Source organism: Pinus tabuliformis, chromosome 4_2 (genome assembly GCF_031772625.1).
Source record: "Pinus tabuliformis cultivar Carrire ecotype Pingquan chromosome 4_2, CPIR1, whole genome shotgun sequence".
In the NCBI taxonomy this organism is placed as follows: domain Eukaryota; kingdom Viridiplantae; phylum Streptophyta; class Pinopsida; order Pinales; family Pinaceae; genus Pinus; species Pinus tabuliformis.
This window is the reverse complement of record NC_142304.1, coordinates 986287484-986301848: the sequence shown is the minus strand read 5'-3', so window position 1 is coordinate 986301848 and position 14365 is coordinate 986287484. Positions and strand designations below refer to the sequence as shown.

The 14365-nt window shown below is 35.4% G+C and overlaps 1 protein-coding gene across 1 annotated transcript; it reads left to right on the top strand.

Annotated features, from left to right (window-relative positions):
* Window positions 1–3095: 3095 nt before the first annotated feature.
* Window positions 3096–11810, top strand: LOC149172980 (large ribosomal subunit protein uL29). Its single transcript, XM_089424471.1, has 4 exons — window positions 3096–3278; window positions 3408–3543; window positions 3727–3883; window positions 11479–11810. The coding sequence occupies exons 1-4, from the start codon at window positions 3275–3277 to the stop codon at window positions 11551–11553; spliced, it is 372 nt and encodes a 123-aa protein (XP_089280597.1). The 5' UTR covers window positions 3096–3274; the 3' UTR covers window positions 11554–11810.
* Window positions 11811–14365: the final 2555 nt, after the last annotated feature.

Genomic DNA, 14365 nt, shown 5'->3' with positions numbered 1-14365 from the left:
GTCGTCCCAGCCTCAGATTTGTGCGAACCAATCAATGAAGAAGATAATAATAAGATACTTGGTGATGTCCAAATGAGCTTGAGGTCACTTGTATTTATAGGCTTCCAAGGGTATCCAATTTGCTTTAGGGCCAACCTGTAGAAATGTGCATATGTGGGCTTTTCTTCGTTAGTACACTTTCCTTTATCCAAATTTGATGATCTTTAAGTCAATTTTGGTCCTCTCAAAAAGAGGAATTCAATGAAATCATCATCTCCATCAAATGAGCTGTCCAAAGTGAGATTTGACCATAGTTGCATAATTTAACACTCCCTCTCAACTAAGGAGAATTCCACCTGTCAACATCTGATCATCGAACATCATGTCATGTATATCTTGTCGTCATATCATGTCCCATATTTTCTCAACTCTATTGAGATGTGTGGATAGGAATTGGGATAATGAGATTTGGTGTTTGCAAAAGTAGAGTTTGTGTGAAATATTTTGATGGATAGGTCTATGAGAAAGAATAGTTCTAAATTGTGAATCATAGGTCACCATGAGGAGTCATTGATTTGGAAAGCCTCCCTAAAGCAAACAAGAGAAGTGCAAATGTAAATTTGTTTCTGGAGCACATGCAATAAGTGCACAACTAAATGTAATGGCTGTTACGCCAAAGGAACCAAGGATACATACAAAGAGCTTATAAGAAAATGAGGCTAATTATTATTATTTATTTTTTTCAATGAAAAATAACCCTTTAACTATTAATAAGATCAATATGTACCAAGAAGAAGAAGTAGTGCCTCTCTTAACTAGCCTCCATAAATAGAGCAAAATACATCACAAGCATGGGTTAGGAAAAACACCCAAGATTTAGAGTCAAAGTTAGGCTGGATTATGCCAAAATGTCCATAAATGATCAAAGTGGTCACCCTTCACAATACAAAAACCATAACATAAGAAAACAACAACATTAAACATTAACCTAAGTTATTGTAGGGGAAGGGATGATCATGATCATCTAGAGCTTGGCCCCATCTAGTAAATTATAGGTTGACCTCCATGGCTTGCACAATATTCTATCCATCTATAGCCTCTCAGCGTCTAGGCCCCTCTAAGATTAGAAGAGCCAAAGTTGGGAAGGCTTGGGCTAGTGGAGAGGTTGTGTGCATGCTCATGATATTATCTGACTAGTTCTCCAAATTGATGTAGAGGTCTACTCACTAAAAACCCCATGGAAGTAGGTTGAGAAGGTGCATGGGTAGGTGTAAGGTTTGGCTAGGAGGCACACAACTCATAGTACAAGGGGCCCCACGCAAATAGTAAAAAAGTTGTTGTAGGTGTTCTATTTCCAAATGCACCTTATGTGAATACACCTCAATTTGCAAGGATAGATCATCACAAATCAGACTCCCATCATACTAAGAGAAGCATGCCATGACAACACAATTAAATATATCATCATTCCTCTTTTTTCACAACAAAAATAAGACTTCGGCCTTAATAAGCAATCATGCAAAATGGAAATTTAGGGTGAAGAAATTTTAAGAAGGATACCTTGTGTTAGCACAACTAAGGAAGGAGAAGTTTCTAAAAGGAACACACAACAATTTGAAAATAAAAAATATATGACCTTGCAATTTTTTGAAGAAAATTTATAACAATGCCTGTGTTGTAATTATTAGAAGGTTTTGATATCCACCCACTTGAAATAAGGTAGATTTGTATGGGTACCACAATGGTGTTGTGGATGAGGACGAATGTATGATTGATTAGAAATAGCAGATTCTAGAGTGATAGGGATGAAATTGCAAAGCTCTTAAATGAGAAAGTTCATTATACAACCATGACTAAGAATACAAAGTAGTACTTGGTTCATTGGAAAGGCAAAGGCTTTGAAAAAGTCACTTGGATCTCGTAAGAAGAGTTGTACTAAGTCATGCAACCATTACATGAACATTCTATGAATCTCATGAGCAAGAGCTCACTTCTCCTTTTATCGAGATAGCTTGATGTGGAAACATTCTACTCATTTACTAGAGAAAACCATTACGGGGCCCTTCTAAATTACTCCAGTTCACACAAGAGAGGGAATTTAGAGGAACACTTTCTTTTCAGCCACTAGGTCCCCAATCAAGATCAATGTTTGAGATCTTGTAGGGTGTTTAGGAGGTAGGATGGTTGGAACTTAGGAGAAAAAGTGTTTGAGTATCGCTATTGACCTCTCCTTGAGTCATCACCTATAATCTCTTCCACAAGAATAAACCTTGAAGATGACAATTCATTAAAGAAATAGAGGCACACTTTAATCTTCCAAAACCCTTTACATAATGTTGAGTTTGTGAAGTTAATGCCTTTTGTGTTAGTTAGTGAAGTGGTTGGAGGAAGTTCTTGTTGAAGAAAAATAAAAAAAACATAGAAAAGCATAAGGTAACCATTCATTGGTGTAGTTGGTTAGCGCGTATGTCTTAGCTAATTTGAGCAATCATGAGGTTGAGAGTTCAAGCCTCTTTTTTCTCAGCCCATGGGCTGTGGTCTATTGGCTATGCGTGGTGTTTAGGTCCCCACAAATCCCAAGGTCCATTCCCATGGGTAACTATCTTGACTATATATGCTTGTCATCTTCAAGCGCGATATTTCCAAGCTGGTCAAAATATCTTCCAAACATTGAAGAAAAACCAATCTTCCAACATTGAAAAAAACCATTCATTTTGAACACACCAAATAGAAAAAATACATATACAAGAGAGGAGAATAAAACAACCCCAAAAAGAACCTTCTAATAACAACAAAGAAAAAGAGAAATTAAAGCGAGATAACCACTTCTCAATAATCTTCACCGAGTGCAAGCTTAACAAAAAATGAAATATATTACTAAACCATAGTTCAACTGTATTGTTTACTATTACTTTCATAATATGTAATTTGTTTTTCTAAATTTTATTAGAATACCCTTTTCATTTTGGTTAACTTAGAATCCAAAGGTCTATAAGCCTTTTCATTTTGGTTAACTTAGAATCCAAAAGTCTATAAGCCGCCTTTGATGTTGTTTTCATTAGATAGTTACTAAGTAAAATTCTTATCCCAAGGTAAAATACTACTTTGCCATATGGCAAATAGTCCAAGGAGACAAAGAGACATACAATCGCTCGTCTAAAACCTAGGTACAATAAACCCTAGCTCGTCATTTTCTTTCTTTATTATCTGTTGTTTTAGGGTTTGAGGTGAGGAGAGGAGAGGAGAGGAGAGGAGCCGAGGCGCAGAGCGGACTTGCGAAAATATTTGAATCGAAATGGGTAAGAAATTAACCACTGATCTTCATCGAATTTGCAGTCTGAAGTTCGTTTTAGGCAATTGATTCCATTTGAATTTCTCTGAGGGTGTTTTCCCGTGCTAATACGTCTTTTAATATTTGTTCTGGACAGCCAGGATTAAGGTTCATGAGCTCCGCAACAAGAGCAAATCAGAGCTGTTAAGCCAGCTCAAGGAGCTCAAGGCTGAGCTTGCCTTGCTCAGAGTTGCAAAGGTCACCGGAGGAGCGCCCAACAAACTCTCTAAAATGTGTGATTTAGTCTCCGGCGCCCCCCTTGGCATTAGTGCATCTGTTTGTGTATTTTTCAATTATATTGCATTCTTTTATTTGTTCGCAAATCTTCCATGTTTATTTCTTTGTTCTTCAAGTCTTTTGCACATATGTGAAAGGCCTTTTTAAAAAAGTAACGTGGCCTTGCTTCGTTTTTGCAGCAAGGTCGTGAGGCTATCAATAGCTCAGGTTCTGACTGTGATTTCTCAGAGCCAGCGATCTGCATTAAGAGAAGCATACAAGAAAAAGAAGTACCTGCCTCTTGATTTGCGTCCCAAGAAGACTCGTGCTATCAGGCGACGCCTTACCAAGCATCAGGTATGCTTGCTTTACTGTAAACTCGATGAAATATTCAAAATGTTAAGCACGACGGTTTTCCTATATATACGCTGTACGCGTATTTGTATTAACAAAGGCAACTACTCATGTAGACTTTCTTTTGCGCTCTCCTTTTGTCTGGTCATACACTAAGCTATATTAACCGATATTTAGGGTTTCCTCCTGTTTAAATGATTGTTTTGGATTTGGAGTCTCAATTTTTATGTGAATGCCCGGGAGACACTTGGTGGTTCTTAAGAAAATCTGTGTTTATGCCTTAATTTGTGAAGGAGACGAAAATGAACTGAGGCGGCGGGTCCTTCCATCCCTGCAATTTTTAATGCAGATTAAGGGATCAAGGCTTTTAAAGTCTTGGGGAGGGTAAACGCTGGGATGCAAATGTTTTATTTCAGATCATTGAGAAAACATAAACTGATATGTTATAGTTATTGCGCATGATTTTAACTTTTGCAATATGGTTCTCTAATATTTAGTTAAGTTTGCCAGAAAGAACAAAACATATTATTGAAAACAAAGGGCGCAAAAAAGGTTGCCACCATGAGCCTTAGTCTGGAAAAATGAAAAGCCCCTGCTCTCGTTATCTTTAAGTCATTAAACCGCGCTATAAAACACCAAACCCGAAATGACATTTGGGGGGTTGAAATGGATTGGGTATGGCTTGGGAATGCCACTAGAACGTTTTGCGACGGCATCTGGACTTTGAAAATGCCATACCAGCGTTTAGAAGTCTCGTGTTTTTGCCCAAACTGTGAAATGTTCGGATGTCTGAAATTATTCTAGCCTGTAAGCCTGTGTTTATGATGCAAAAAGCAAAAAAGAAAACATAAAAGAACCTTAAAGCAATCTCATAAACATCCCAGATGGTATTCAACTTGTATAAATGAAGTTATCTTCAGCTTAAATTTTAACATCAAAGTCAAAGTTTTAGGATGTTTGGTGGCGGATTTCATCCCCACTAGCTTTCACACCTGGAAAGTAAATTTTGGGGTATTTTTTCAGCATGTCAGCATATTTAACAGCTTTTTCAGCATTTTAGCATTCCGAGGGTTTCTGCAGACAGAACATCAGAGCCCAAATCCTTGTCCTCTTTAAAAGAATCCGGGGTGATGGGGCATGTCCTAGACTGAATGCTCTTATATGATCTATGAGTAGGATGTTTATGCTTGAAATCTGAGCCACAGCTGACATACCAGATTTGTTCACCATTATTCTCAGTGGCATGCCAGCCACCCTTGACAGGAAATGATGGTATTCAACTTTTATAAGTGAACTTATCTTCAGCTTAAATTTTAACATTAAAGTCAAAAGTTTTAAGAAGTTTGGTGGTGGATTTCGTCCCCACTAGCCCTCACACCTGGATAGTAAATTTTGGGGTATTTTTTCAGTATGTCAGCATACTTAACAGCTTTTTCAGCATTTTAGCATTCCCAGGGTTTCTGCAGACAGAACATCAGAGCCCAAATCCTTCTCCTCTTTGAAGGAATCTGGGGCGATGGGGCATGCGATGTGTCCTAGACTGAATGCTCTTATATGATCCTATGAGTGGGGATGTTTATGCTTGAAATCTGAGCCATAGCTGCAATACCAGAGCTGTTCACCATTATTCTCAGTGGCATGCCAGCCACCCCTGACAGGAAAGGTTTTATCACACTTGCAAGACATGAAATGCTTGATTTGGTGCATTTGTTTGTAATGTATGCATAGTGTGGAAGTCCTTTAATGGTTTGGCCATGGGATGTCCATTGTTATTCTACATCCTTGTACAGTAGTGGCATGGAAGCCTAAGCAATATTGCTGTAGGCTGTGTTCCTCACAATGATTCTGCCAATTTCCTGCCTTTTGTGATTCATTTCTCCACATGTGCATCTTCACACAACCACAACTCAATCCATATTGAACTTGGCACCTCAAATCCTTGCAAGCTGAGGGATTTCTGTGTTTTCTGTTTTTCATTGCAATCAATTGAATGCATCTGCATACACTATTACAACTCAATCTATATCAAAAGTAGCACTTAAAATCCAGATTCTACTTGGCCAAAAAATTCTTTGTGGAAGATAACATGTGAGTGCCTGTTTGTTAAACAATAACAAAAAAATCCTACTATAAAATCTCTTAATTGCATCGAGAGGCGCTCTCTAGCCCAGTATAGCCCTGCAAGGAATATACATAATGGTATGTTCTGTACATAATGGTATGTTCTGTTTTGTAAACATTTTGACTTTGTCAAATTACATAAAAATAAAAAACAAAATAAAATCAAAATATTTGAATAAAATTAAAATATTTGAATAAAATAAATAAATAAAATTAATAATTAATAGTAATTAAACCAGCCTAGATCCATCTATCAAAGGCTGAGAAGGATTAAATCTCTTAACTATGAATCTATCAAAGGACGAGAAGGATTAAATCTCTTGAGGCGCAAACCTTTCCTCAAGTTTTGCACTAAAAAAAGAGGTTTGCACCTTGAGAGATTTGACCCATCTCAGCGCTTGATAGATCCGGAGTTAAGATGGATCTTGGCTGGTTAACCAACTGTTATGTTATGAGAAATTAACATGAATAGATATTAAAGACTCATCATCAACCCCTTTTTCTAAAATATAAATGCTAAAAGTATTTTGAGAATGAGGCATGTTAAAAGTTGATGCATGTAAATTGCTCAGGATAATGTTTATTTGGAGTACAACAATATGTTAAGAAAACAATACAACCCTGAATTATGCTTTTCATGAATAGTTCCTTTTTTTCAACATTCAAGTTATGAATTTGTGGGGCTGTGGTTAGATGGAATGCCGTCATTATACAAACTTACAGAGATCTCAACTATGTTACCAGGATTCGGATATGGATCCAGATCTGCTAGTTTTTTGAAAATCCAAGATCGGATACGGCAAGGATACATCACGTACACAAAAAAATATAATAATATTTTTAAAATTTTAAAAAATACTTCAGAGCTAAAAAATCAAATAGTCCATGAAACCATCAAACCCTTTTAGAAAACTGAATGATAAATATGAAGATTGAAACACTGAAATGATACATCCTTAAATAGGGATGACATATAGGCTTATAGTGTATATATAAATATTAAATATTAAATAGGCTAATAGCATATATAAATTAGGGATAGCGTATAGGCTAATAGCGTATATAATATTTGTTCATAACAAATCGTTAGGGATAGCGTATGTAATGTTTTGTATATAATATAGTGTATGCAATGTTTTGTTCATAATAATTATATATAGCGTATATAATATATATAACCATTTATCCATAATATTTATTATCTATTGACACAAATATGAAATATCGTGATTTTTTTAACTGGCTAGCCGTCCGAGTTGGTGGTGCCGACAATAGCTGTCTGCCGACAAGCTTGAGCGGCTGAGCCCACTGCCAAATGGAACAGGAACAGGAATAGTCGAAGCGTTGTCTGCCGTCGAGTTGGTGGTGCCGAATGGTCGAAGCCGTGGCTGTCTACGCTGCTGTTTGCGTCGCTGTCTACCCTGCGGCTGGATGGGGTCACGGTGTATATAATCCCTGCGGCTGGATGGGGTCACGGTGTATATAATCCCTGCAACTCGATTCAAAGAACAATGCAATATAAAAAGTTAAAAACATTCGACTGTTTTAACTTTTGTGGCTGCTCTGTTCGAGACACACTGTTTGCCAACAACTAAGAGGGCCTACTTTACACTGTTTAACCTAAAAGTTAAAACCGCAACCGCAAACCTAAAGTGTGTTAACTTTTTCTGTTTCATTTTGGCGGTTCTGACATACAGTCTCTGGATCCGTTTTGGGACAAGATATCTGTTTCCGTAAAATGAAGAACTGCCACAGTGCCGTATTTCACACGTTTCCAGGTGTATCCGTATCCGAATCCGGATCAGATCCGTGGATCTTGGCTCTCTGCCTGCCGGATCCAGCAACATAGGATCTCAAGTTGAAACCCCAACAGATTCAATCCTTGTGTGTAACTCGATGTCTCATTGTCAACAAAGAAGACTATGACATATCCTATCAATCAAATTGATTTAAATAAATGTTATAGAATAGATTATCATTTTAAGAAGATACTCAAATTTGGTGAAGTATGCATTGCAAAAGGGTTCACCTCTGGCCTGTACTATGCTTTCATTGTTTTCTTTGCTGGAATCAGTACCTCTTCAAGCTCTTTTCAGACTTCTCAGACAAGTTGTTAGGAGATCCTAGATGCAGTGATGCAATTGCATCCTCTGGATATGACCTAAAATTCATCTCCCTTTGTTCCCCTTTTGGGGGCTGTAAATCAGAACTGGTATTTTTTCTCTTAGGTGTACGACTTTTTGTATTCTTTTAGGTGGATGTTGCATCTGCTGGAAGAAAAATATGATTCTGATCATTAATACTAACACCAATACCATTTGTACCATGACAAGACTTGATGGCCGGCAAATGAAACTATGCCAACAATTGCTATTGGCAGATGTGTCGGATCTGTTAGGATCTAGAGGTTGAATCTTTTGACTTTGTAGTCATTTTGTTGGCTAGCTTGAAACTCTACCCCCCCTCCCTAGATACCTCTTCTCATTTCAACCATGAAAAATGTTATCTTGCCGTAGATCCTGCAGGGTCTCTGGAGGATGTAAGTAAAAATAATCTATTTTATTCTGTAGCCAATTGATTGAACTGCAGGCACATCATTCACCAAGACTGATGTAAACAGGTCCAAAGCTAAAATATGTGGAAAGGACAAGAGGAATCTATGAGCTATGGAGAAATTAAGATTGATGGATAGCAGACATACAGATATACAATGTTATGAACAGTGAAGACAAAGATTTGGGCTCCGCAACAACAACGTGATGATTCATATATTCTGTGATTCAATTTGAGGGTAGTACACCAAATGAAATAAGATCAGTAAGTCTGCTATATGGTTTGATTGTGTTGAACAAAAAGAAGATGAAAATGATCGAAGGGTAAAGTAGAATTTGTAGGATAGAGATCATTCACACAGAGATCATTTATTGAAATCTTTATTTCGGGTTTCCTCGTCATTTTCATATTATAATTTTAAAATAATTTCTCTCCTCATAATCTGTGGGTATGTTTCAACATACGTAACAGCATTTTCAGCATTTCAGTATCCATGATTTCTGCAAACGAAACCATGTAATAGTTTACCATGCCCCCTCCTATATTAGTTTATCATACTCTGTTATACCTGATGAGCCATGTTAGATGCAAATAATCTCTATTTTTATTGTAGTAAGATACCATTTGGACTCTAGAGGCCATTTAGAGCCTTAAACCTTTGTTTCTTTGTATTTTCAAATTTTAAATTCCGTAATGAACAATGATTATAAGGTGTAAAAGTATTATAAAAGTGAACATTGAATATGATCTGTAGAATGGTATTTTCAGATTTGAAATTCATGAATGTTATTCTGAATTTGTTATGTCTTTTGTGTGTGTGTGTCATTTCCCTGTTGTATCTGCTGGCATTTTCTGAAAATTTGCTACAGCTGTTTCCATATCTCCATGCTTCTGTATCGATTTCCATGCATCTTAACATTAGAAGAAAATGGTCTTTGGTAATCAATTAACTATTACATATCATAAGTTTCGTAAAGCTTGAAATTAAAAGTGGGGCAAAGCAAATGGGTGATTGTCCTTAAAGATGCAATAATTTGGACAGTAACCAAGGACCATCCAGTTCATTTTATTTTTGTTATTTACTTAAAAACCTTATATTTGAGTTGACAATATGTTTTCCACCACTCTGCTCTTTAGAATTTTAATCATGAGAGAATCTATTCGGGTGTTGGATGCTCGTTATAGAATATTCATTGATGGATTTACTGGAAGTTTTGAATATTGCTTGAATTTGTTCTTTCCCTATGCTTGTATTTCATTGGTGGCTCTTTTTGTGTCCTATTTTATTTCTCTCCAAAGATTGGCTCATCTCCATGCTGTGTTCATAATAGTCTTGTTACTATAACATTTTGTTATTGCTTAATCATCTTATTTTATGGTGTATAATTGAGATTTTTTTTTTCACTTTCTGCTCAAGGTGGGTATAATATGTTCTATTTTGCTGATGTTCTTGATTTCAATGCAGGTTTTTGTTTTGTTTGCACTCATGGCCGTAGCAGCTGTCCTTCTGTTTTTATTTTTATTTTTAGGCTTCTTTAGTTTCTCTCCTTTCTTTGGGGTAAAATAATGCATATTAATCCCTGGTTTCTTTGTCTCCCTTTCTCTTCTTATTGTTTGACTTACCATTAACATAATTCCAGTTCTATGTATTTCCTAGTGGTATGTAAATTGTCAGACGGGGATGGCTTTCTCCATAAGAAAGCTAATATCATCCTTTACATGGAATACTGGCTCAGTGTCTGAAGCTTACATATTCTACCTCCAGTTGCTTATCTGTCACGGTTCTACCTTTCAGCCATATGCTGCCTTGAACATTTGTAGGTAAATACTATATTGAGCATATATGTTGTAGTTTGACGGTTGTCAACTATGAGGACTCATTTCTGAGGAAAATTAGTTTATGTGAGCCACTGATTAGACATGTTAAGCACCTGGACCTCGTAGCAATTGGATCCTCAGCGTAGCCTTTGGTGATAATCTCCATTTTCAGTGATTGTCTTGCTGCTCTTCCTTTCAGCCATGCCCCGCCCTGAACATTTGTAGGGAAATACTACATTGAGCATATATATTGTAGTTTGATATTCTTCGGCTATGATGAAGACTCATTTCTGAGGAAATTTAGTTTATATGTGAGTCACTGATTTGACATGTTAAGCACCTGGATCTCGTAGCAATTGGATCCTCAACATAGCCTTTGGTGATAACCTCCATTTTCAGTGTGATTGTTTTGCTTCTCTAGCTTTAAACTAAACATGTGAATTTGGTAAATATATAAACAATTGTGCTAATTTGCTAATGTATGGTGCAGTGCTGATTTGCTAATGTATGTAGAACAAATTATGATAACATTAGTTTGTGTGAAAAAAAACAATTTGCTAATAATGGTGGATTGCTGAGAACTATCTTGTCAAATTTCCATTGAAGAGTTGGAATACCCAATGCTTTGTGATTGTAAAATGTCAATTATGATATTATTTCCATTTGCAGACCGTATTCACATCGTTGTCCACCACCATTATTTCGAAGAGAGTAACTTCAATCAGATCCACTATTATTTGTAATTTCAAGAGAATAACATCAACCTGAAATCCTAATTTTTTTTGCATGTTAGAATTATGTCAAATAAGAACAGGATTTGGGGTTTATTTGTTAATATCTTTTTGAAGAGGTTATTTAACCTCGACAATTCGTGCTTATTTAATCATCTTTTATACGATGAACCTCAATTATATTTGTGGGTTCTTTCATTAGAGTTATCTTTTATCTTTTGGTGTTGGGGCTTCTAGTTGAATTTTTAGCGAGAATTATTTGCTGTGTTCCTGGTTAGGACTATTTAATATTTTCCTTGGCATCTGATTTTAGGGATTTGTTTTCGTTTGGTCAAGATACAGTACTAATGTGCTGTGTTTTTATTTTTGTTTCAGGCATCATTGAAGACTGAGAGACAGAAAAAGAAAGAGATGTATTTTCCAATGAGAAAGTATGCAGTCAAGGTGTAAAGCATGGGATTTGAGCTTTCATGCAATTTTTTTGTTACTCGTGGGATGATATTGCCTATTATATTTCCGTCCAAGTTTTTGGCAAATTTCGATTTGCATCAGAATTCAAGTTATGATAGGTGTTCTTTCGCTTTTGAGCAGAATTCAAGTTATGATAGGTGTTCTTTCGCTTTTGAGCAGTTGATATTGTTTATCTTTTATTTCTCTTGAATTGCAAACATATTCTAATGCAATGAGTGGATTATTATATTGTGGTATTTCCATGTTGAACTCATATATGAAATGAGTGTAATTTGAGTGGTAGCACTAGGATATTTTCACTGTTAATAGCTTTTCATCAACATAGTTAATTTGACTCCGCAAATGATCTTGCGAGGCTAAGTATGACTTCGACACAGTGAAAACATGAAATATTTGTGACAAAAACTGGCTAAGCAAAAATAACTAATTTAGTTGGCAAATGAAAACATTGTCAAATGCTTGGCCAAATAAAATAAACAAAAGAACGGAATTTTGTAAAATGTGTTTTTCTGTAACATTTGTAAAAAGTGGATACTTTTTTCATGATTTCCAGAGTCTTTACTGAGGGTTTGGGTTTTAGTGAGTCAGTTATTTGGTAAGTGTAGTGAGTCAGTTATAAGTGCACTCGAGTCTGAGCATTATTTGAATAGTTTATGATGTGAAGTCGAAGGTAATTGTGTTCTCGTGGTTCTGATATGATTTTGGTAGCCATTTTTTTTGGCAATTTCTCGTAGTTCTTTTTAATACAGGTTTGTTCTTTGTTTGACGATTCCGGTTTGTTCTGTGTTTGACGATTGCATATAACGGCTGCTTTTATGTCTATTGTTCATGGCTATTTTAGCCTTTTATTTTCTGTTTACACAAGTGTTTGTTACCATGATTTAAATATAATGTACAGGGAATGTACGACTGCGGCAGAGGATTTAGAATAAGAAAATAATGAGAAAAGAATGCTTCAAAATTTTTATGCAGCCTGCATTGCATCAATACTTTTTTTACCTTTGGTAGGATTTGATTGCTTCAAAATTTTTGTTGAGCCTGCATTGCATCTTTCCTTGTGTTCTCGGATATTTGTGTTATTGTTTTTGAAATATTAATCATGAATGCAAGACATGATAAACTGAATGAGGAAGTACACGCTATAAAAATTGCATAAACTGAATGACGAGGAACATGGTTCAAAATTTGCATAAATTGAATAGTTTATATGGGGAATGCTACTGAATCCAGGAAGAACACGCTACAAAATTGCATAATTGAATGATGAGTAACATGGTTCAAAAATTGCATAAATTGAATAGTTTATATGGGGAATGCAAGACGCATGAAATTTGAATAAATGAGGAGCAAGCTTAAAAATTTCATGCATGTAGACAGCCATTGCATTCAGTGTTTGTGTTAAATCTTTTTTAATCGAAAATGATGAAATAATTGTTACAAATTTGAAATAGATGCCACACCATGAAGGCACTACTATATAGAGTGATAGATACAAATAATAGCTATACAAATAAACGAAAAATATATGGATTTTTGTTGATCCATGCGTTATTTCTTTGAATCAATTAAATTTTTGAGTGGTTTAATCAAGAGTGTCTATAACAAGTATGAATCCCAACTTTTAATTTACTTATGAGTTTATGACAAGTATGAAGCTGAACTTTTAAATTACAAAGCTTTTAAATTCAATAAAGCAATGTAAGATGGAAGGGTTTCTCTATAGGAACATTCCAATTTAAACGTACACAACTAAACATTGTCATTGAAGTCACTAGTTTTGTATCATTGTCATTGAAGTCACTAGTTTTGTATCAGTCATTGAAGTCACTAGTTTTATATCATTGTCATAAGTTTAGGTTATGATGCCTTATTGAATTTTATGCCATCAAGCTAAATGTTTTTCAAGAATCCTTTGGCACTTTATTTTGTGCCTTGGCGAATTTTAATTTTAACAACTTATCTTTGCTTTCTTGGTGTGCTTCAAGAATCCTATGGCACTTTATTTTGTGCCTTTTCAAATTTTATTTTTAACAACTTATTTTTGGTGTTTTTGTGTTCAAACATAGTAACCACAGTTTTTACGTATTATGGGAATAATTAGATATAATTATGGAGTTGTTTTTAGTGTGATTTTTTGGACTTTCTAGTGCTAGAATCTGGTGGAAAAATTTGAGCGAAATTTTGATTTGCGTTATTTAAACTAGTTTTTTTATTGTATACAAGGATTCAGCACCTTGGAAAACTCCAGAGCAATTCGATTGCACATGATTACTCGAAATCTTGATTTGCGTTATTTAAACTAGTTTTTTATTCGATTGCACATGATTACTCAAAATCTTGATTTGCGTTATTTAAATTAGTTTTTTTTTTATTGTATACATGGATTCAACACCTTGGAAAACCCTTATGGCAATTCAATTGCACAGAGTTGCCCATCAAGCTTGTGATTTCAATAAATTCTTGTGGGATTTTAGAGAAATTATACCGGAAAAAACCATTGTAAAAGCTACCAAAAAATCACACTAAAGACAACTCCTATACTTATCATATGTAATTGTTAAACACAACCATGGTGAAGATAAGAATATGAATGATCAATATTGAATTGCATTACTATTCACAATGATATACATTTTATAATACAATGGAGTGAGGGTTGGATTCCATATTTCAAGGTTTTTTGGATTCCCTTTTAGTGTTTACTTTCACGCCATAACCATTAGAGGATTAGATGTCCAACATTCTCCCTTTTAATCCGAAGGGGTATGTATGAGTCCAAGAAGAGAGTTAT